The 23,831-nt window shown below is 34.3% G+C and overlaps 1 protein-coding gene across 3 annotated transcripts in view; it reads right to left on the bottom strand.

Annotated features, from left to right (window-relative positions):
* The window catches only part of EPHA3 (EPH receptor A3), a 211,484-nt gene extending 191,982 nt beyond the window's left edge, over window positions 1–19,502 (bottom strand). For all 3 annotated transcript variants that reach the window (XM_034413524.3, XM_034413534.3, XM_034413541.3), the window contains exon 1: window positions 19,281–19,502. In XM_034413524.3, the coding sequence (XP_034269415.1) occupies window positions 19,281–19,371 (91 nt within the window). In that variant the 5' untranslated portion in view covers window positions 19,372–19,502. The remainder of the gene's footprint in view (window positions 1–19,280) is intronic.
* Window positions 19,503–23,831: the final 4,329 nt, after the last annotated feature.

Here is a 23,831-nt window from a genome sequence, read left to right as displayed (position 1 = left end):
TGGCTGTGGTTTTTTTATTTATCTAGTGGTACTACAAAATGGTAAATGGAAAGTACACCAAGCTTTGCATATGTTGGGAAATGAATGAATTCTTTCCTTAAATGCTCTTTTCTTTCCTAGTTAAAAAAAAAACTAATTAAATTATGCATACTGGCAATCTACTGCTGTAAATCAGGGTGACTTTATACTTTCAAAGTGAAATATGTAATTTGTGAAATATGTAATTTCTGCATCACCACCATGAATAATCAAACAACATTAAGTTGTTAGAGAATACTGACTGACAATCACAGAGAGTGAAAGGAGAGGATACAAAGGAATCGGGAAGGATCCACCATTTCCAGGATCTTCCCATATGCCCAGACATCTGAAATATCTGAAAAAAACATCTGAAAAAAAATTATTTTGAGTTCATGAAAAATGTATGATTTTGCTTCTTCATAGAAGATTCTTAAATGCTTTGGCAATTTATTTTTCAACTTTACTCTTGGGATACAAGTATATTCTAAAATATACTAGACACCAATACTGTTGACCATTAGCAACTGTGGACAGCAACAGAGCACAAAACGACCTGTTGGAAAATAGTTCTCCAGTACAATATTTGTGGCAGGTCTTATTTACATGAGATGAAATGATAGTAATAAAAATGAACTCCGAAAATGCATGGGAAGTGTTCTGCAATTAATATTACATTAACACTGTATAATACTATATATACTAATACTATATACTGTATAAAACAGAATTCATACAGTAGTGATCTAACACTATGGAGTGCTTATCCTGAATTACTTAATTCAATTTTTATTGTTTCACCTGAAGTATAACTCAAAGGATCTTATAATGTCATTCAATTATCCTGTAGCAAGTAAATAACTTAAAAACCATAAAACAGAGTCCTGACTGACTCTCAAATTGTGTAGCCATTTATAGACACAAACCCTGCAAAGCTACATACCTATTTGATTATTTGGCAGTAAAACCTGCCAGGCCAGTGGAACTTATTTGGAATAAACAGACATTGGAGCAGGATGCAAATTGCAAGAGTGAAAATTACCCAATTTCCTTCCCCCTAAGGGAAAAAAATAGGTTTACCCACAGTACAGAACATCAGGGTATTTACAGCCTGTTCCACCATACCAACAGACATACCAACTGGCTATTATTAACAGTGTTCTTTTCTAAAAATTCTGCTTCCAGCACATCCACCGCAAACTCAACTGTGACCAACTTCACTATTTAAGAAAAGCCACTGTTTAAGAGAAGCCACAGCCTCAACACCGGCTGATGTCCTGTTTATAAGCACGTCTCATTTGGGAACTTGAAATAAGAACAGCATAGGTCTGAAAACTTGGCTTCACTATGTATGGCATTTGGTTCCAAAGCACAATGCAAACATGTGTCCTTTTACAGTCCTGAGAATTGCCCGTCACTATCAAAGTGAGTATGCAAGAAATTTAAAGCCATACCTAAATTGAATTCACAGAAATGATTATAACGTTCATCCAGCCATTATAAGGCAACAGCATATCTACCAGCCTCTAATGCAGAGTAGGCCAGTTCAAAAAGATAATTTATCATTTCCTGCTAAGACTAAATAGAGGAAATTTTGTTTCTCTGAATCCACTATTTTCATTGGAAATGGGAAGCATCACAATCTTGAACATAATAACAGTTGTTTGTGCCATTAAACTTTGAAAACATGGTTTGTTTAAACAAAGATTAACAAAAATAAACAATGCTAAGGTTGCAGGATTAGATCTTATGTTCATTAGGATGTTCATGATTAAAATGAGAGAAGCAGCTTAGAACTAAGGAGAAATTTCCTGACAGAACAATTAATCAGTGGAACAACTTGCCTCCAGAAGTTGTAAATGCTCCAACAGTGCAAGTTTTTAAGATGATGTTGGATAACCATTTGTCTGAAGTGGTGTAGGGTTTCCTGCCAAACAGGGGGTTCGACTAGTAGACCTCCAGGGTCCCTTCCAACTCTGTTATTCTATTCTCAAATGAAGAATGTACAGTTTTAAGAAACTATTTTAAATTCAACTATCATTTAAAATATATACTCTGTACTCTATATTTCATGAAAAAAGTGAATTTTACATCTATACTCATGTAATCTCTTATTGAGTTAGAGACAAAGTAAAAATTAAAAAGGATGTCATATTCTTTAAAAACAACGAAGGGGAAAGCAACATAAGTGATTTTTTTTTAAGTTCCCCAGTTTTCTCTACTGCAATGCTGCTATTGGGATGGGAGAGGAAAACAGAACATGTGGTGATCTCTGTTTTGTCCTTGATAGCTAATACCAACATGCAAATGCAAAAATTGTTTACGTTAGATAAAAGTGTATAGATATTTTTCTTCTTTTGATACTTCACCCCTTTGAAGCTAGCTATGTGAAGCTTATCAATTATTATTCATCATCGTTATCCCTTATTATTAACCAACACTCAAAATGTAAGGAGTTTGATCACTATTCTTCCATATATTAAATTCAGCTTTCTTATCATCTAAAATAGGAACATCCCATCAATTAATAACTATGCAGATATTAAATTGGATTTCATGTAAACTAAATTATTTTAAAGTAGATACTATAATTAAATTGCGTGCATATATATAACTCTGATTTATTAGAACTGTAAGCCTTGCTTGGATTTTTATATTATAATAGATTTGCAGCTTCTTTTGAAGTTAAATAGGACAAGATAAAAATCTAAAAGCACAATTTTAGAGTTTATTCCTGTATAAATAAATTCCTTATTTATTTTTGCATAATACAATTTCAAAAATTCACAATTGCTGAAAAATAGTTATTATTTATAACTATTTATAAATAATTATAAAATTATTTATGGTTTATAAATAGTTATAAAAAAGATAATCACTGAAGACAGAATTTTTTACCATCTGAACAAATTTTTCAAATGTCAGAGGAAGTGAAAGTTTTTCATTTCTTTCATTATTGTAGTTGTTAATTTTCACTTATGAGAAAAATGCTAACACAGAAAATCAAAGTTTTCTATACAAAACAATAACATAAATAAATAAATATGAATATACTCAAAATTAAAGCATGTAATTCATATTTGGAAAGCACAGAAGCTATCCTGAGGCAGGATCCGGCTAGTCTTTGCTTGGAGGTAAAACACCACCAGAACTGTTTACAGGCACATATAATATTTAAAAACTACATGGCCCAGTTTCCGTGTGTGGATAAATGCATTCACAAACTACACAAAAATGTTAGCACAGTTTAATGCTTGCTTCTTCAAAAAATGAATTTCAATTAAAATGCATAATTATAGAATTTCTCTAGCAATTCATTGTATCATCCACTGTGTAGCACAAGAACTTTTTTCAATACATTTGATTGTAATTATGAAGAAATTTATTTTTATTATGCTTCTCCAATTATTTAAAATTGGACAAGCATAATTAAATTGCATCATGCATTCAAATAACTTCAGGTATTATGCTGAATCTTAGTGCTTAAAAATTCTTTAAAACAATAGATACATCCTATGAATTAGGATGATACAACTTCCAAAATTGATTCCTAAGTGTTCTTGCATGCAACTGAGTACACCTCTTCTCTGCTACTCTTTTAAGCAAACAAATCTTTAAAATAATCTACACGCACCTGAAAAATGAAATCATTACTTTAAGGTTAAAAGCAGTGGCTCTTTAGTCTGACTGCCTGAAAAGGCTTGGGTAAAAAAGTGATCAGTTTTTAAGATCTGAATAACCAGAAGATGAAGATATGAAAATATGAAAATAAAGAGTCAAACAAAACTGATGAAGTAAACTGGTTTTAAGATATTTGGGTATCACTATGACAAATAACTATGTTATTTCAAATAATTATGTTAAGAAATGGAATGATTTTTTTAAAAAAACATGCTAAAATGGGAAAAACTACAATTGTTGGGGATAATTTATGGGACAAAAATGAATGCTGTGCTCAGAAGGATGGTTTTTTTTTTTTTTTTGGACAATACTGGTTTTGACAATTTTTGTACCATTAAATAATGGCAGTTAAGTTTTGCATGGCAAGAGAAAAAAGCCATGATTTAAATATAAAGCATTACAATATGCAAAGGAAAGAAGAGGATTGGATTGGATTGATCTGGTCTGAAATGGTGCTTTGCAATTTAGTGGCTTGGTTTGAAAGATTGAGTTTGCTGATAAATAAAAATTTGTTAGAATTAAAAGGATGTGACCTGAAATTTGGCTGGCATTATTTGTGGTTTGACAAAGTCATACAAACATAGGCTGTATCAAAAAGCACCTTTATGGTTCTCAACACAAGAAGCATTTTAGAGACAAGTAATTATAGGCAAAGATATTTAATATCATGAGATTCTAGAATTTTATTACAGAGAATATAAAATAAAATCAAAAGAACAACTGATGACCAAAGGACATGGTTGTCAATAGTTTTCATATTTACAGTTATCAGTAAATTAAAATTATACTAAAGAATTTATGTTATTGAATAATGTAAGACAGAATTTGAAATGGAAATGTATACAAATGTAGGCTATCTAGAACAATGAAACTACAATGTATAAAGCTACTTCAAATTTATATTGGGAATGTGAATAATAAGAAGGATAATTTTATCATGCTTGTGGGCATGTAAAAAAACTATGGCACTTTGGGATTAAACTAGACAGTAATTCAGAGGATTTTTAAAATTAAAATAGCTTTTTGGATAAGAGAAAATAGTAGTCTGTCTGTCTGTCTGTCTGTCTGTCTGTCTGTCTGTCTGTCTGTCTGTCTGTCTGTCTATCCATCCATCTAAACACAGCAAGATTATTGCAGGTACAAAAATGAAAAGATCTATAATGCAAGACTGGTTGCTATCACTAAATCAAAAACTATTGATAACAAATTTTAAGAGGAAGCCATTTACAAGAGATAGTTATTTCCTTTTCTAAATTTATGAAATTGACCCTATCCCCAGTAAACCAAACAATTACTGTACAATTATTAAACTTTATAATTTGAAATATTCAAACTCTTGAATGTTACAGGGACACAAACTGTGTCCCTGTAACTCAAATTATGAAGAATTCTATCAAATGTTCTACAACTGGCATCAGTGCACAGTCATGCATAGTTTGCTACTTTTTGAAACTGATCACCTAAAATTAACTTGGTTGCATAAATGTTGATCAGGTCTCAATATGTGGTAGCCACCAATCCTTTTTTCATCTGAATATTCAAAAAGTAATAATATATACTTGTTCCTAACAGCAAGGAAAACAACATAGAAATAATTCACTAAAACATTCATGTATCTCCAAATATTTGAATACTGGTATTAATCAATTGGCCTATTGACTGTGAATTGCACCAATTTCCCCAATTTCAATTCTATTGTCTATCTCTGCAGCTCCTATATAGAACTGGGAAGACTGTGAAAATAATATTTCCCAATGTATTCATGCAATATTGTCCTGAAAAGAATTATCAAGATGAATCTGAAACATTGTGATCCCCCAACTCAATAACACAGGAAGAACAGATTAACTCAACAAAGCTATTTTTTCCTTCTCAAGAGCTGTGATTAAGAAAGAACACCAGATAATTGCAAGATCATTTCCTTATAAAGTGAAACCTACTGTGATAATTTTCAATTGTGGATGTATCTTTCAAAAAAAAAAAAGTATGAATGTAATACATTTATCAATAATTACTTTCACAATTATGGCCTTGAAATAAATGTAACCCAGGCTTGCTGTACATTCTTAGTCATTGGGTTTCCTCAGAAATGTCAATTAATGGGTTACTGGAAATTATTAATTGGTTCCTGGGTATTAAAATAGAGACAACATTTCCAGAAAGTCATTAATTGACACCTCCCAAGAACATTCCAGTCACTAGCCAATCTTTTTCACATACTACAAATGCTGCAGGACAATACCCACTTCTGAATTATTCCACTAAGGAAGCCTTGCTGAGATGCAGGCAAAAAGTCTCCATAAATATGATCACTATCTTGATATTAATTTTGGTAAACCAGAGAACTTGACTCCTTTTTTTGTACTTTTACAATTTTACATATTTGAATAATATTTAAAAGATCAGCTCTTAGACCTAATTTGTTCTTTATGAGACCTCAAGTTAACTTAATTGTTAGATGAGCCATACAAGTTGATAAATATTGTTGCCTTAAGAAAATAAACAAAAATTTACAACTGGGGCAGCATTTAGGTATTTTTAAACATTTGGTGGATATATTTCCTGAAACCCTTTCTGAAAAATTTTAAAATGTAAGAGGGAAATCATAAATCCATAAAGAGTTATTTTATTAAATATGTTTAAATTAAATGCAATATTTATGAGTAGCAGCATACATCCAACCTACGTGATCTCAAAGCAGTGTTAATCCTACTTATTAGGGCACCCTTAGTGACTTCGTATTTGGGAATACCCTGCTCCATTTAACATGAATGCCTTTTACTTCCATACTTCTGTAGCTTTAGAGCATTCCTTTCCTTTCCAAAATACTTATTTTCTTGGGTGAAATTTCCTTTTCTCCTTTCCTGCTCTAATTTCCTTTGCTTGTTACTTCTTAATCACGTTTTTTGCTTTGTCTAAGACAGTTTATTGTGAAAGGGAATACTTCAGTATGATGGAAACACTCTCACACAAATGCATATATCATACATACATCATACACATGTTCCTTCATTCAGATAGTTCATAGAATTTGCAAAATATATGTGTTTGTATTTTTTTCAAAGTAACAATGTCACTGTTACTTAATGGACAGATTTTACATTGTTGCTTATTTTAGAACCTAATAGCAGACATCAGTCAGTCTGCTCTTGGTAAAGTACTGACTCTTCTTCAAATTCAGCATTCTTTCCAAGTGGTTAGCCATTAGCCATCTCCTTCACTACTGTGTAAAGTACCAGCTGTTAAGATACTAGTCAATTAAAACAGTAACAGCAGAAAGAATGAAGACTCACATCAAGTTTTATTTTCCATTGCACCTGTTCCTTTATTTCAACACTTCACCTGCCCTTCTCTTCCCCTCTTTTACTATTGATGAGAAAATGTTTTCATAGCTCTCCCTAATCAAAGTCAGGATTAATTCTTGGCAAATCTGATGCACAAAACTCCAATATTGCTTTAAGTCCTGCAGTGATGCAAAAGGAGGAGGTGGATATTTGACTTGTCATAATGAATTATCAACCCCAAGCAATCTGAAGAAGGAAAATGAGTTGGAGTCCTCAGGATGCCTGCAACTTCAATGTCAGATAAGTGATTTTCAGGGTTATAACTGGGAATTAAAAACCACATCAGGAGTAATTTTGGTTGTTCTTCTTGGGAAATGTTATATATCTATACTGACTTTTGAATCTAACCTGCATAAAAGCACACCAAGTTCTTTTAATTCCTCTGAGGCTTACTTGAAAAAGATGCCAGATTGAATTAGGGCTAAGAAAGTTTCCGAAGCATGATGAACTTTATAATGTACTCATAACTGCAATAAACATTTCAAAGCTATACTATGTTATCTACTGCAGTTTATAGATATTATATGTGTATTTTTTTCATTAAAAGATTTTAGATTTTTAATGAACTTTTTTAGAACTTTCTCATTAAGATACTATTGAATATTTTATATAATGGAACAACCAAAGTGTCTTGTGCCTCATCTTTAAATAGTAACAGTCCAGTAATTGATACATCACAGAGGACCTAAATGTCTTCGATCTTATCTCTCAAAAATAATTCAGTGGACGGATCAGCAGCCAATTTCTCACAATTTCTATACATATAAGAACCATAGCTTCCTAAACTCAACACACGGTATCACTTCTTTGCCATTTGGGTGCAGGGGAGGAAGCAATGAAACTATTTAGTTAAATATTTCCATTAAAATGGAAACAACTATCCAGATTCTGTTTTAGGAAATAATATGAACCTTTCCAAGAATTAGCATGTTTTATTCCTGTGTTTGAAATATTGTGATTAAAGGCTTTTTTTTTCTGAGAAAAAAAAATTCCATCCAATTGCTTGCAGTTTAATGTTTAGGGATATTTCTCTCACAAAGTCTATACCTGTCTGCTTAAAACTAAATGTTATTGCCTTCCATGGTGCTTACTCCTAGGTTTGAAGCCTAAAAAAGATTTAACAATATTTGTAAAGCATATCACAGCTTTCAATTATTTTGTTGTATTTAAAATGTATAATTGCATAGTTCCAAATACAATTAAGCACACATTGTAAAATCAGATCAGTAGGTGAATATGACCCAGCGTCATGAACTTCCAACATGATTATTGTCAGCTTTTCTTGATTTTATTAGTGGTTTAAGAGGCTCAACAATTCATTAAACATTTTTAAAACAGATTTTGTTTTTCTGCCATGATTGCTTGCAACTTTATTGCAGTGTTGTTATTCTATTCCCAAATATCAGCATCACATATTTTTCTTTTACCTTAATGCCAAGCTGGAAAAATATTTCTCCCTTCATTATACCTTTTCATCCTTTCCCAGGAATTCTAAATTCTTATCCATCTGAATATAATTATTTAGATCACAAGTTTGACTTTATCTGTCCATACAGTTTTACAAGTCAGAAACTGCCCAATTCTGAAATGATCTTCATATCTATGGGAAATTTTGTCATAACTGGGAGAAAGGTCCTTTTGTTCTGTCTTGTATTCTAAAAAACATTCAAATCCTGTTCTAATACTTTCATCTAAGGTCGGGCCAACAAAAATCCAATGTCATATCAGCCATATAGGTCAGGAATACTTTTATTTTAACAGCTACAGTTGCAGAATCTTGCAAGTCTGAAAGTTGTTTTTTCCAAACTTTCAGTGTGAACTAGAAAGGGGTGTGAAATGTTTATTCAAAGTAGGTTTTTTGAATGGGATCAAATTGAGCTTGTCTAATCATTGCCTTAGTACAGCTCTTTTTTCTGTCATTCAGAGACATTTCCTATATCCTCCATATATAGATTGCTTGAAGATAATTGATTAAAATGGTTCTATTAGCAAATGAGACATATTGTGGGAATCAAAGCTGTTGCTTATAGTTCAGAGTGCACAATTTCGGGGAAGAGGGGAACTGAGGGCCATATTTGAAATTTGATTTACATGCTCAAAGAGCCATACTCCAAACAGTGGATGCTGCCAGAACAAAAATAAAATAATTATGGTTATTATTGTTAATCTTGCATTAAAATATAATTTGAATTATGGAAGGCCTCACTTTGCAAAGATCTAGTGACGGCATATTTCCAATGAAAAGGAAATAGGGGAATATAGGATAAACATAAGTAAACTGATGGAATAGGCAACTATTAGCCTAATGGAAATGAAGAAGGAGGGTGACAGGGAGGAAGAATAATTACGAGAGTTTGTCCAAAGGATATTTAAATTTTCATTCATTCACACTGAGATGCATGACAAACTGTCACTATTATGGTAGCTCAATTTCAAAAATAAGCTACTGAAAACCTAATCAATTATTGTAATGGTATCTGTTGATAAAGAGCCCAAAGAATGGTTCTAGTTGCCCCCAAGTTATTTCCTCATACACAACTAATTTAATGTGGATATAAGGATGGGAGACAACATGCTGATACAATTTAAAAAATCCATTGAGTGTCACATTGAAGAAAACAGGATGCTTTTGCTGAATCCAACTTGCTGATGTCACCAAGAAGTTATTTTTTATTGTTTAACAGAATTTATGAGGTAATTAATTTAGAACATATGTGCTTTGCTATTCACATTTTCTTAAAAAAAAATGCCCCAGTTTAATTTGCTTCCCTTAAACAAGCAAAAATTATATACATTCTCACACATTTGTGACATTTGAAATAACTTAATTAAGGTAAAGAAAAATACTAATAGTAATAAGGGCTACTGGAGCCTCTCTTACTTGACCCACCAAAATTTTGTATGTCTTCATCTCTTATTCCAGTACCTTGCAGGCTGGGTACAAATCTTTTTTCTCAGACTATGCAGATGCAGTGACCCTATTTATTTTTTGATTTTTCTTGACTAGGAAGCAGGTGTTCTCTGGCCTATTTCATTTCCCCCATAACTCAACACCATACTCTTGAGACAACTCTTGTCCCAATGTGGTTATTTCCTAAACTACTTTTTCACCCATGCAATTCATGGAGCACTTGCAGATAGCTCTGACAGGACATACTTTTGTACAGTATATCCCACCTTTTACCATGTTTCAAACAGGGTGCATAGTTGATGGATCTGGCATGAGACTAATGATATGTATTATTGCCTTTCTGTAGCAGTTGCATTCAGATTTAGTCAGTTGAAACCATTATTAAATTAAGCTATGTTGATTTAAAGGCTGCCACAAGGAAGAAGGTGTTAACTCATTCTCCAAAGCACCTGAAGGCAAGACAAGAATCAATGGGTGGAAAGTAATCAGGGAGAGAACCAAGCTAGAACTAAGGAGACATTTCCTGACAATGAGAATATTATCCAGTGGAACAGCTTGTCTCCAGATGTTGTGGGTGCTCCAACACTGGAAGTTTTTAAGAACCATTTGTCTAAACTGATATAGGGTCTCCTGCTTGAGCAAGGGGTTGGATTAGAAGACCTGCAAGATCCCTTCCAACTCTTGTTATTCTATTGTTATTCTGTTGTTCTTTTTAAATAGTCTATTAATTCATTGCCTTCTGATAATAATTCAGCCCAATATTTTATTCATTAATATGTAAGTAGGGTAGAGGATACAATACAAAGCAGCATAAAATTAAAATATTAGATCTTGTCTGTTCTTGGAAGACAAGTATGTTGGGCTATAATTAGCACTCGGAGAGGAACACTATGTCTGTGGAATAGATTGCTAAGTCAAAAAAGCAGTCCACAAAAAGAAATGAAAAAAAAAAACCAAAAAAACAATCCCACCTTGTAGCTTTTTCCAATATTATTGTATTGTACCTAAAAGTCACCAGGACTGAGCTCAAGTAGAAGAACATTTTACAAAGAGACAATTCTAATACCTTCTGAAAAACAACAAGTATTTTTAAAGTACTCTAATTCTAAAAATAGCTGTAAAAATTTATTTGCCGATTTGAGAAGTGGTGCGAAGTTTTCTCTGAAACTATGTTGATAAATCCAGAATATTGTTTCTGAAAAAATGAAAAATAATGAATCAACAATTCTAATTAAAATTGAAATGTAAAGTATTTCAGCAAATGAAAATCATATAGGAATAGCATTGTATTTTGTTTTTCTTAAAGTTTTAATGTCTATATATCAGATAGTCTTATCGTCACATGACAGTACTTTTAGATTCAGTAGAGCTCGTATCTCTGTAAACTTGCATACAACTGTACAAAATAGAAAGGCGAATTCACAAAAGCAAAGCTGAATTTTACCTGGATTTGTAGAAGTGATACAAATATAAAGAAAAAAATATGTTGAGAATATCACTATTACATTATAACGTAATGTTTCATATTTGTTTTTATCCATATATTTAGATCTGGCAAAGTGCTAGACAATAAAGATTTGTTATTCCCCAAATTCCTTATTTCTGTAAAAGCAACCTAAACAAAATGATAAAATGCACAAGTTGATAGGCTGATTTGTGTATAAAAATTTTCAACACTGAGTTCTGAAAACAGAACCGGACTTTCTTAAGAATACCAAATGAGTTCACCTAATGTAATTGAATGCTATAATTCTCTCCCACATGCAAGCTTATTTCACTTTCAAACTTCTTGTACATTTCCACTACTGTTTGTTTGGTGGGCTTTTATTCTTTTCCCAATATTTTTTCCACCAGATTAATGGGATTTTCTTCCTCACTCTGCCCGAAACAGCAGGATATACATTACTTTACAAAAAAGCTGCCTAAAAGTTTTCACTTACAGTGCATCAGTTTGAATAATGTCTCCCCACGTTAAAGAATTAATTTTGTATGGTTTCGTTAATCCTCAACAAGGGCTTGGTAGGCTAGTCTTTAGTCTTTTGTTGCTCTCTCCCAGCAGTTCCTTTCAAGTAGTATGATCTTTATTTTTATATCTCAATTGCTTTTTACCAACCTATTTGCTATTTGTAAATTTTGCAAGCAAGCTGAAATGTAAAACTTTGGAAATGTAATGGATTTCAGTCAATAGCATTTCAGGACAGCAAGATGTTATTGCTTCATTTCCAAAATCAAGTTAAAATCATAGTCATTTACTGGAGCCTTGGGCTTCATTGATTGTATTGCATTTTTCACTGGGTTTATGTTGATTTGTTTAATTGACTGCATACAACTGAAAATAGTCTCTGGATTAGGCAATTTCTGAATAATTCTATGTAATTAATTAATTGATTAATTGATGCCACATTCAGTTCAGATTTTCAGATAGTTTTAATCATAGTTAAATTACTGCAACACATTTATTTGGGAAGCCCAGTAGGCTTTTTATAGCCAAAGTACTACAAATTTTAAGTATCCAACTTCAACGATAGAATTAAGGCCTCAGAATATTTCCTGTTTCAAATTAATTTAAATTAACTATGGTTGGATTATAGTAAGCGCTTTTATTTTTAAATAGTTACATGTTAATGGTTCATTCAAAATAGTTTTTCAAGGATATGTTGTATGCAGCTAAATCTAGAAATTAAAATCCACTGAAATAAAGTATCCTTTAAAATTTTTACTTTAATGCAGAAAATATAACAGTTAACTGCTCAATAGTTCGTGCCCTGATTATAATTTGAATTTAAACCCAATTTAAAACAAACACCTACTTTTTAGTTATTTTTTCTTTTAAATAAATAAGTTTGTGTGTATGTATAAAGTTTATTTATACTTATAAAATATTTAAAAGAAAGAACATTAAAATGTATGTATTTGTTTTAGAATTGAATGTATATATCTACATATATAAATTAGAATATATTGGAGACAGCAGAATAGAAGAGAAACTATTGGAGAAAAATTACAAAATACAAGTAGAAGTAGAATAACTGTGGCAAAAGAAAGCAAAGATAGTACCAATAGTAATAGACACCTTTGGTACAATTCCAAACATCTGGAGCACCACTTGAACACCATCGGAATTGACAAACCACCATGACTCAATTGTGAAAAAACAGATTCACTTGAAACACCATACATTCTGTGACAATACTTTTAATATTATTTCAAAACAACATCTCCCTATCCTGGGTCTTTGATAAGAATTCAACAGGTAGACAACAATGCTAAATCCAATCTAAACATCTAGCTAAATATCTAGCTGTGACCAACCATAATAAGACAGCCTTAATATCTTTGTTTAGAAGTCGATTACACTTAAAGAGGGAAATAGTTGAATTTAAGTCTAAGATTTATGTATTTTTATTTAAAAATATCTGAATGTCACTCTTATAGAATATTGATTTTAATGCAATCTCTCTCTCTCTCTCTCACACACACACACACACACACACACACACACACACACCAGAATTTCTAACTTTATTTTTCCTGGTAGCAAATCCCAAAGGACCCAGTGAGCTTCAAATTTGAGTAAGCAAGCTAGGATATAACTATGGCTTTTACTCGGATTATTATACCCTAAAGTTCTTTTTGATAATTTCAATACAAGGAATTAAATGCGCACTTTTTAATCTCTTCTATGACAATAGGAGTTTACTCTTTTATATCATCTATACCTCCATTATGTAAACAAATAGTTCAATAGAAATCAAGTGTGGTTGTAATATAAATAAACTGAATCGTGCCTAGCTGAACAGCAAGCGCCTTAATTCAAAAATTCTGCCATCCTCTACTCTTGCTGTTGATAAAAGCTCTGTAGTGACCCTTGCTGGTGATAAATACCAGACTCCTCACGGCAAAAGAAAAAAAAATCCTGCATTTTTGCTCTTAAACCTTTCATTCAGTAACAATTATCTCAATCAAACAAGTTTGATTGATGAAAAATGGTGCAATCTTGAGCAAAAGGGAAGGAAATTTATTGCACAGAAACAAAATTTGCTTCATACTACATTTATCCAGAAGGACAATGTTTTAATTCCTACATTTTGACAAATATTACTAAAGATAATATTCTTTATACTAATCATATGGATTTTTATGAAATGGCAAACCCTTACGACATGTTTTGATTTCTAAAGACTTTTTCTTCAAAGAAGTTTCTTACTGCTTATTTAAAGCTGACTGGTTTCTAAAGTTTTCTGTACTTTAGTTCTTTAACCCTTTATTTTAATTTCTTCCACCAGCATTTGCTTAGTTTTTTCTAAGTGCCACACAAGGTCTTGGTTAAGTTATGATAGCAGTTTTACATTTGGCTTATATTTATCATGTGTTCTAAATTCAAAATGTCTCATTCAACGGGCTGCAAGTTTATCCAATGAATCAATCATTGTTAGAAAATATCAAGACAAACAAGATTCTAAAGTAGAACTTTTACCTGTATTAAGAATCCATTGAAGTTGAATGGCTTATAAATTCAAATAAATAAACATTAACCTAAACTTGAAATAGGAAAAAGTAGTTGACAAAATTTTGAGTTTTATATTGACGTAACTTTTAAGGGCTATTAGGTGAATCATATCTGGAAAAAATATAGAGGCACTCTTTACTCCTTGGATGACCAGGTATGGCATGCCCAATTCTATAATACTACTACAGTAGGCATTATAATGTATTCCAGTTATTGTTGGAGCAACCAAACCACCTTTTGAAAACTGTCCTGGGATTCTGCATTACAACTGTGATTATTTAGTTTTATAGCAGCAGTTTCATTCAGGCACAGCACTAATACACATGCCTGCCTAAATGCTGTTTTTTAATGTGATAGAATAATGCTAAATTTTAAGCAGATCAGAAATTGGTCAAATGGTTACACCTATATATACTTGAACTACTTTAAGCCCCTGTCATTCGGACTGGCTTAATAGCAGGGATTAAACAGGCATCAGCAGGGTTTAATAAGTGAAAAGATGAAGAGCTAGATAGCTATAAAACTGGAATTTTAATTATGCTGAGTCTTGTAAAAGCTTTCTCTATCATTCAGGTGATATCAGTTTTGCCTTTCATTTTTAAAAACTTCTTTTATCTCATATTGAAAAATGTACATTATAATGAAATAAAATTCCAGAAATGGGATCCATTATAAGACTCGTAATGACTGGCTACTTCTCTAAACAATAAGTACATGAGAGCATACAATTGCAATTGATTTGCTCTCCTTAAACTTGATGTATGACTTCTGCAGAAAAACTGAAGAACATTCCAGAGGATTAATTTTTTAAAAATGCATACAAGCACAACATCAATAATATTACTTGTAACTATTTGCTTTGTTTGAAGGAAAACAAAAGTAGAATTTTGTTAGAAGTTTTTTGAATATAGATTTAATACAAACTTATATACAAACATTATATATATATATATATATATTTGGGTTGCTCGTGTATTCCTGATCTAATTCATTGCTACTAACTTCACAAACTTTTAAACTACTATCAAACATTATTTTTGGAGACCAATGTAGCTAACTACTGAACAAATGTAGTTATATAGTTATAACAAAGTGGTTAGAAGGAAATATTCACACATTGTAACCAGAACTACAAATATATTGTAAACTGAAATACTTTGTGTTACTTGTTTACCAAAGTACAGCCTGATGGTAACCATGAACAGATGTATATTTCTAGTGACTTGGGAACGGTAGGGAGTGAAAATTGTATTCATAAGAAATTCTTTATGTGAGATTTGAGAGGTTAAAAGAAGTTTCCTGTCTGCATAGTCAAAATATTATTGAAGCAATTCAGGTTGTCAGTAAAAGATTAAACCAATTTGCTGATAATCCTGTTAATGACCCAGGTCAAGTGTTAACTGTTGCAGGTTATAAAACAGTTAAATTAAGGTTGCCGGTAACCAGGAGCAAATAGTATCATTATAGAAATGGATTAAGGGGAAAAAGTTACAAAATTGCAATTATTATTATTTGATTCATGATGCAAAAAGTGCAACTTTAACATGTTTCCAATTAAAGTGGGGGGATTTGTATCCAGAAAATCTAGGAGACTCTTGAAAAATCCATCTTGAATTGAAAAAAGAGCGGAGTTATAAGTATGTGCTTTTAGACTTAAATTTCTATTATTATTTTAAAAAATCTATTCAAAGCTCAGCAAGGAATAAATTCTATTCATTATTAAGACATTAATTTCTATAACAATTTACTGTTAACAGTTACAAGATTAACTCTTCACAACCTTTTCTATTTATAATCAATATATTTAAAAACAATTTGAGATTATTTAAATGCCTCTATGACTCAATACACAATATACATCCTTAGAACATATTTCAATTTAATTAATATTATATTATAAATAGCACTGAATAAAATTACATTTTACCATGTCTTTGCTTAATTGGAATTTCAATGAAAGATATCATATGGTCCTATTCAGAATGGCTATAATATATATTTTGTGTAATATGCCACATAACCACAGCAATCAAATTATATGGGAAACAAATGCTTTTTTAAAAAAGAAATAGACACACATGCCTAAAAGTAATCAGTTAACACAAGTATGTATAAGTTGGTATCAACTCAGTTCATACAAATAATTTGCTCTGCTCTTCTGAAGAATCATAGATCAAATCATATGTAGAGCTCCAAAATAATTTTTAAGTGTTTTGATCATTAATTCACCAGTAGATGGTATGAAGAAAAGGATTAATCCTTATATGTCCATTCAGGTCCTATTATTGCAATATGGCTAATTTACAGGTAATTAAATTTATTTATTTATTTGTTTGTTTGTTTGTTTGTTTAGATTTATATGCCGCCCTTTCTCCAAGAGAACTCAGGGCAGCTGACAACAACTGCAAGTTTAGTTTCTATATTTATAGGCATGCACTCTTAACAAATTCAGAAAATAGTGACTGTTTTCATCAGTGCTATTTATAATATAGTTATAATATAGTTATGTTATTTTATAAACAGTTCAAATATAGGGAAATTATGCCAAATAATACAGTTTAAAATATATTTTTATTTGAATGTCTGAGAAAACATCCAATGGACTCAAACAGAAATACATTTTTCTATATTTTATTGTATATTTTCCCTATATTTATTCTATATAATACACCTAATTCAAATTACATAAATTTAAAACTTAATATTACTTATAATATACTTATTTCAAAGTTTGGACAATTTAAATAAATGTTGTTGCTTTACATTTAAAAATTAAAGATATAGCTTACTCAGCTAGGTTATTATGGTACTAAGAAATATTATATAGAATCTATTATTGCCCATCAATCCCAAAAGTAAGAAACAAAGAAAGGGGGGAGGGAATCCAACTACATAGATTGGAGAAAGAAAACATATTGTCCAAACAATATCTTCTGTGGACAATGAATTCAATTTTCAGCCAAATTCAAATAGCAAAAAGCAATACACACACACACACACACACACATAAAATAACAGATATAACAGATACAAACCTAAGGGGTTTATATAGTAACTGTTGCTATCTTAATATGTAATATGATTTGCCTGCCAACACACTAGGTGGTTTATTGCTCTATTGTGTATTATCCTTGAGTTTTGCTGATAAGACTTTTACCTAACTCCAGAATGGTCTCTCCAGAAAGAGATTTCCTATCAGCTACACACATTCTACTCATTATTTGACTCCAATATATATAGTCAAATTATACACACACATACACTGAATGTGGTTTTACAAGGGAGATTTTTTTTCTTTTAAGCCGAAATAAACTGGCTGTTTTCTTACAAAAATCATTTCTGCATTGTTCCTGAATATAGCACTCCTCAAAGCAGAACCAATAAACAAATAAATAACTTTTGTCTTTTCCTGTTGCAAATGCAAGACGAAACAAAAACATTTAGAAATCCCTTAAACTAGCAGTGATCAAGCAGGTGCAACATTGTACAGTTACTGGATATGAATTATCCCCACCCTTTTGGCCTGTAGGTTTTGTACACACAAAGTGTGTTTGGATAGTCATGTTGAAGATTGAATGCTTAATGCTGTAACTTCAATGAGACATTACGGAATATATGTGGAATATCTTCTATTATTTTTGGAAAACATCTATTCAATGTTCATATTTTCCTTCAAAATATAGCTTTTGGAATCCCAGTAACAATTTCTTACCCATATTGTACCTATTTAAATTGATTATAACATTCAATTTACATAGCAAAATAAGTGATACCCCTAAGTCACACCAAAGAGAAGTGATTTTTTTTTAAAAAAGCAACGTTTCATTACATCTAAAGTTTATGCCGCAACCTAATAAAGCAACGCTTTAAAATGCAAACATTAATTTCTATAACATTTTTTTTAAAAAAGTGGGTGGACTACTGGGCTTTTAATTAATTATTTCCGTGGAATGATTCGGTGCAATTACGTCACAATGATAGGTGTAAATGAGTCACCAGCTGCGATCTCTGCAAAAAGAAGTCTTTGCCCTAATAAACTCGTGGGAGATCTCCCGAGTAAAACAGGTTGCCTTCCTTCCCATCATTAGTCCAGATAAAACCACGTCTCTAGTTACTTGACTCAAAAGAAAAGGCGATACGGGATTAGCATCGGTTGTTTTTTTTTTTTTGTTTGTTTTTTTGGAAGCACCGTCTCATTTCTCCAAATCTACTCTTTGTTCCTCTTCCTTTTTGGCTTTCACCAAAAATAAAAAAAAAATAGTTGCACGCCGCGTAGTTTACTCTTCCTCCCCTCCTTAGAAGGCAGGCGATCGCATGGTGTAGGACTTCCCCGGGAAGGTTTCTCTGCGCCATCACACTTATGCTAATAATCAAACATACACGCCCTATTCATTATAACCTGGATCCAAGTCACTTCGCACCGGCACCCGCTTCGACGCGCGACAGTCAAGCCGCAGCTGATGCAAAACACCGAGAGCTCGCCCGGCTCTCTTTCACCTGCATCTTCCCCAAGAGGGAACTAAAGGGACTCGGGTCCGTCACAGCCAACGAGCCACCAGGCGCGTCCGAACCAACTTTGCCAATCTGCGCCCATTCATAGCTACACCCACCAAAAAAAAAACAAAAAAAAAAAAAAAAACGCCCAGCGGCTGGTCCGGGATGAACGCAGCTCAGCTTTTATCGCTCTTCTTCAGTGGCCCACGCGGACCACCTTAAAAAAAAAAAAAAAGAGCAACCAGCCCTTGGACCAGGTTGGCAAGCGAGGCATTTAACTCCCGGCTTTCCGAAAAGCGGCGCCTCCTCCTCGGCGGCTTACCTTCGTTGGTTGGGTAAAAACTCAGATCTGCCAAGCAGCCGAGCGTAGATCCCAGGAGGAGGAAGAGGAGGCTGGGGAAGTGACAATCCATGCTGTGGCTGGTGCAGAGGGCAGCGCGAGCTGCATCTCTTCCCGGAGCATGCCACTGATGTGAGCGCTCTGATGGCAGGAGAAGTTACCATGCTCCGCTCGCAGCCTGATGTCAAGTTTGACACTGGGAATGAGGAGGAGTCTCGCGGACTGCCTGGGCTGCCGGCAGTTTGCCGGCCGGTGCGCCGGGTCCTAGCGCCGCTTCTTTCCTTCCAGCAAGCAAAGCCGCGCGGGAGGGAGGTGGGGGGGGGGGAGGAAATCCCGGAGACTCAAAAGCGACCGAGCGGTGAATGAGAAAGGAGGAGCGTTTTGCAGGAAAACGGCCGGGGAGGTGGGTGGCTCTGTGCGTGGTGGGCAGCGGACTTCGCGACCAAACCCCTCCTTGTTTGGAGCGCCCTTTTGATTAAAAATAAAATAAAATAAAATAAAATAAAATAAATAAAATAATAAAATAAAATAAAATAAAATAAAATAAAATAAAATAAAATAAAATAATTAAATTAAAAAAACACCCCTAAAAAACAAGTGTCGGCTTTGATTCTAACCGAGGCGTGGCGTTATCAATAGTACTCCCCCCTCACACACACACACCCTGACCTCCGCTTTTGTTTCGGCCAAATCCAAAGTAACAGCCGTGCCGTACAGCATAAGCGAAAAATGTGTCCGGAGGTGCAGGATGGTAGGGGGTGGGGGTGGGGTGGAAAGTAGGAAACATCTCGGACAAAATCCTCGTTGAAAAACTCCGAGCTTTGCCCTCTTGAGCTGTGCTGCAGTTTTACTTAGCCTCTGCACTTGGAGGTAACTCAGCAACTCCGTCTAGTCTGCAAACCTCCGCCTTCCGACGATACTCTGACCTGAGGTGATTTAAACGGCCCTTTTCTCGGTTAACCCAGTTAAACTGCGTTCCCCATCGCCCGCTGAACTAAGAGCTAATCACATGAGATGGGTTCGCAGCACAACCTACCAGGCTAATATGAGGTTGGCTAACTAACCAGTAGGCTAGATTTGTTTCATTGGTCTAAATCCTGCAAAGCCCAGGCTCGGCTGCTAGGGGGAGGGGGAGACGGGGTGAATCTTTCTATGGGAGGGAGGGAGAGGGGAGAGAGAGAGAAAAAAAATGACTGAGTGAATAAATAAATATGAATCACTTCTGACTTTTTTTTAATTTGATTTATATGCCACTCTTCTCTGGAGACTCAGGGCGGCTTACAATGTGTTAAGCAATAGCCTTCATACTTTTGTATATTTTATAGAAAGTCACCTTATTGCCCCCACAATCTGGGTCCTCATTTTACCTACTTTAGAAAGGATGGAAAGCTGAGTCAACCTTGAGCCTGGTGAGATTTGAACTTGCAGTAATTGCAGGCAGCTGATGTTAATAACAGTGCTTTAGTCTGCTGCCCCACCAAGCCCCTTTCTCTGGATGCTGAAGAGAGGACAGGACCCACAATGCTAACTGCCCAGAACTGCCCAGAACAGGAGAGGAAGGGAGAAAATGGGCACCACTGGCCACGAAGCCTGGCTTGTCATCTCTCTCTAATCCAGGGATAAATCTTCCAAGGGATTTCCCAGCTGAGAAGGAGAGAAGTGGAAGGATGGAGAGATGCTTTTCTTGGATCTTTCTTTTCATCCTGTACTACTTAACCATGGAAGAGATGAGAGGCTGATTTGTTTACTTGCTTCTGTTTGATCACTTTTCCCTTGATTTTTCTTTTGAAGGGAGGTGGTGGCAGTAAACTGTCACCTTAAAACATGTGCAAGTTTTTTACTCCAGTAAAGAACGTGATATCTTGCTGGACTGAAGTAATTGTCAGATTTTGGACAACAGATTTTGGAGACGGAGGAGATCATTTTTGAAGAATAGTATAACGATCACTTCCTTCAGTTTCAGATCTTCACTGAAGCAAAGAAAGAAAAGGGAGGACGACGGCTTCCTCATAAATAAAAGTAAAAGAAAATCAATTATGCATCTGTTCTTTATTTATCAGCTCACAGGGCACCCCAGGATATAAGCTAGCCATTTTCTTCGGAAATGGGAATCTTCTTATTTTTACCGCTTGTGGCATCATCATACACTTTGTTTCCTTTGTGCATGTGTAACTAGACATTCAATCATTCAGCAGTTTTCTAAAGCAGGAACTGCTTGGGAAGAATAACCAAGTTTTTATAAAAATTCAAGTTATCTGGATTTTCTAGCACCCTATGATCTCTGGATCCCAGATGTGCAACCAGATTTAATATACGTCTCAGACAGGGGTGAAATCCAGCAGGTTCTGACAGGTTCTGGAGAACCGGTAGCGGAAATTTTGAGCAGTTCAAAGAACAGGTAGCAGAAATCTTGAGTAGTTTGGAGAACTGGCAAATAATAGCTCTGGCTGGCCCCAGAGTGGGGTGGGAATAGAAGTTTTGCAATATCCTTCCCCAGGAGTGGGGAGGGAATGGGAATTTTGAAGTATCCTTCCCCTGGAGCAGGGTGGGAATGGAGATTTTGCAATATCTTTCCCCTGCCATGCCCACCAAGCCACGCCCACCAAGTCACATCCACAGAACCGGTAGTAAAAAAAATTGGATTTCACCATTGATCTTAGAAATGGGTGGGCAGAGGTTCACCCTCTGTAATAAGTACTGTAGGGCAAATGACTCTAAAGAGCTAATGTCAAGGGTCATGCTGCCAAGTAGCAACCTCAATAACCAAGTAGTAGCAGTGATAGGGACAATCATGATAAACTCTCAGGGCTATCAACACCACAATTGTCTTTGTTCTTAATTTGGGTGAAATGCATTTTATTGAGATTAACTGGCTACACATTGGATACTTAATGGATTTCTCATTTTATTTACTTAATGCCCAACTGCTGCTTTGTTCTCAAATAATTGAAGCAGACTCCATTTAATTTTCAGACTACATATTGACCACATCTCTCTGTAGGAATGGGCCTGGCTCTTCTTCATGAAAAAGAAGCACATGGATATTCCCTACTTTCCCCATTTTCAGAAGGCTAAGTGGGTCAGTGCTTGGAAGTGGTTTGTTTGTTTGTTTTGGTGGTGCCATTGACCCTTAGGAATGACCTTCTACTTGAAGTTAGATCTGCTCCTACCGTTCCAGAAGATATTGAAGACTATTGTTTATTCTGGAGGGCATTTAAGTCATAATGTGTCTTAGGTGTTTTAGATTCTTTTTCTGTATTTTTTGTTTTTTGTATTGGGATTATATGGTATTTGTAAACCAAAGAGAGTCTGTTAGAGAGTCTGCAGAAAGGAAAAATGTAACTGTTCAATTAATCAATTTCTCTATTGTGGAGATGCTATGAGTTCAATTAAAACTCACTTAGAAGTTTTTTTTCTTCTACTACTTTTTTGGTCAAAGTTTGAAAACAGTTCCTTCCATTCCCAATATATTAGAAAAGTCAAATAGGTTGTAAAACATGGAATAGCATCAGGCAGGAAGAAATTGTCAGCTGTCAGCTTCAGAATGCCTGTTTCTTCATCCCTATATTTCTTTCTTTTACAAACATTATCAATCTTTAAGATGCTAAAATTACTGCCCTACTGCAGTTGGGACTTGTAGAAAGCATGAACCAGCAATTCTACCTTTGACAGGTATTTGGAAGTGCAGCTGGCACAGAAAGCAGCTATGTGGATAGTTCTTGGGGCCCATCAGTTGACCCATGTAAGATCCCTGTGGCACAAACTGCACTGGTTGCTGGTTTGCTCTGCCCGTAGTCCTTTTAAAATAGATTTGATGACTATTCAGTGGAACAGCTTCCTTCAGAAGTTGTGGGTGCTTCCTCACTGTAGGTTTTTAAGAAGAGACTGGACAACCAGTGGTCTGAAATGGTCTAGGCCTCTAGGGTGTCCTGCTTCAACAGAGGCTTGGACTAGAACAGGGGTCTGCAACCTTAAACACTCAAAGAACCATTTGGACCTGTTTCCCACAGAAAAAAAAAAACACTGGGAGCCACAAAACCCTTCCTGTGCCTGACTTATTTCTTGAGCGGCCACAAAACTAGCATATGTAGTTGAATTAAATGTTCTGTTTTCTTCTGAAACTTTTCTTTTCTTGAATTTATCCATGGTTGGCCTACTGGGGGTTGAAAAGCTCAACAAATCACGTGCCGGCGGGTGTCGCACATTGGCGGTTGTGACACATATTTTGAGTGACAGGGAGCCGCAGCAGAGGGGTGAAAGAGCCACATGCGGCTCCAGAGCTGTAGGTTGCTGACCCCTGGACTAGAAGATATCCAAGGTTCCTTCCAATCCTTTTATTTTATTACTCTGTTACTTAGATATTCAATAGATCTGTACATTCATCCTTAAAATTTAGATATGATAATTGTCTCAGTGAAGGGTCACTGAAGAAGATCAGTATCTAAAGAGTTTTAGGCTATGTTGAAAACTATAATCCCATAAATGATACTATATTTTGATCAGCGTAGTTTTATCCTTTTTCCAGAATCCATT

This window comes from Pantherophis guttatus, chromosome 5 (assembly GCF_059756535.1).
Source record: "Pantherophis guttatus breed Tessera chromosome 5, ASM5975653v1, whole genome shotgun sequence".
Taxonomy (NCBI): domain Eukaryota; kingdom Metazoa; phylum Chordata; class Lepidosauria; order Squamata; family Colubridae; genus Pantherophis; species Pantherophis guttatus.
Note: the sequence above shows the minus strand (reverse complement) of the source record. Positions and strands in the feature narration are given on the sequence as shown.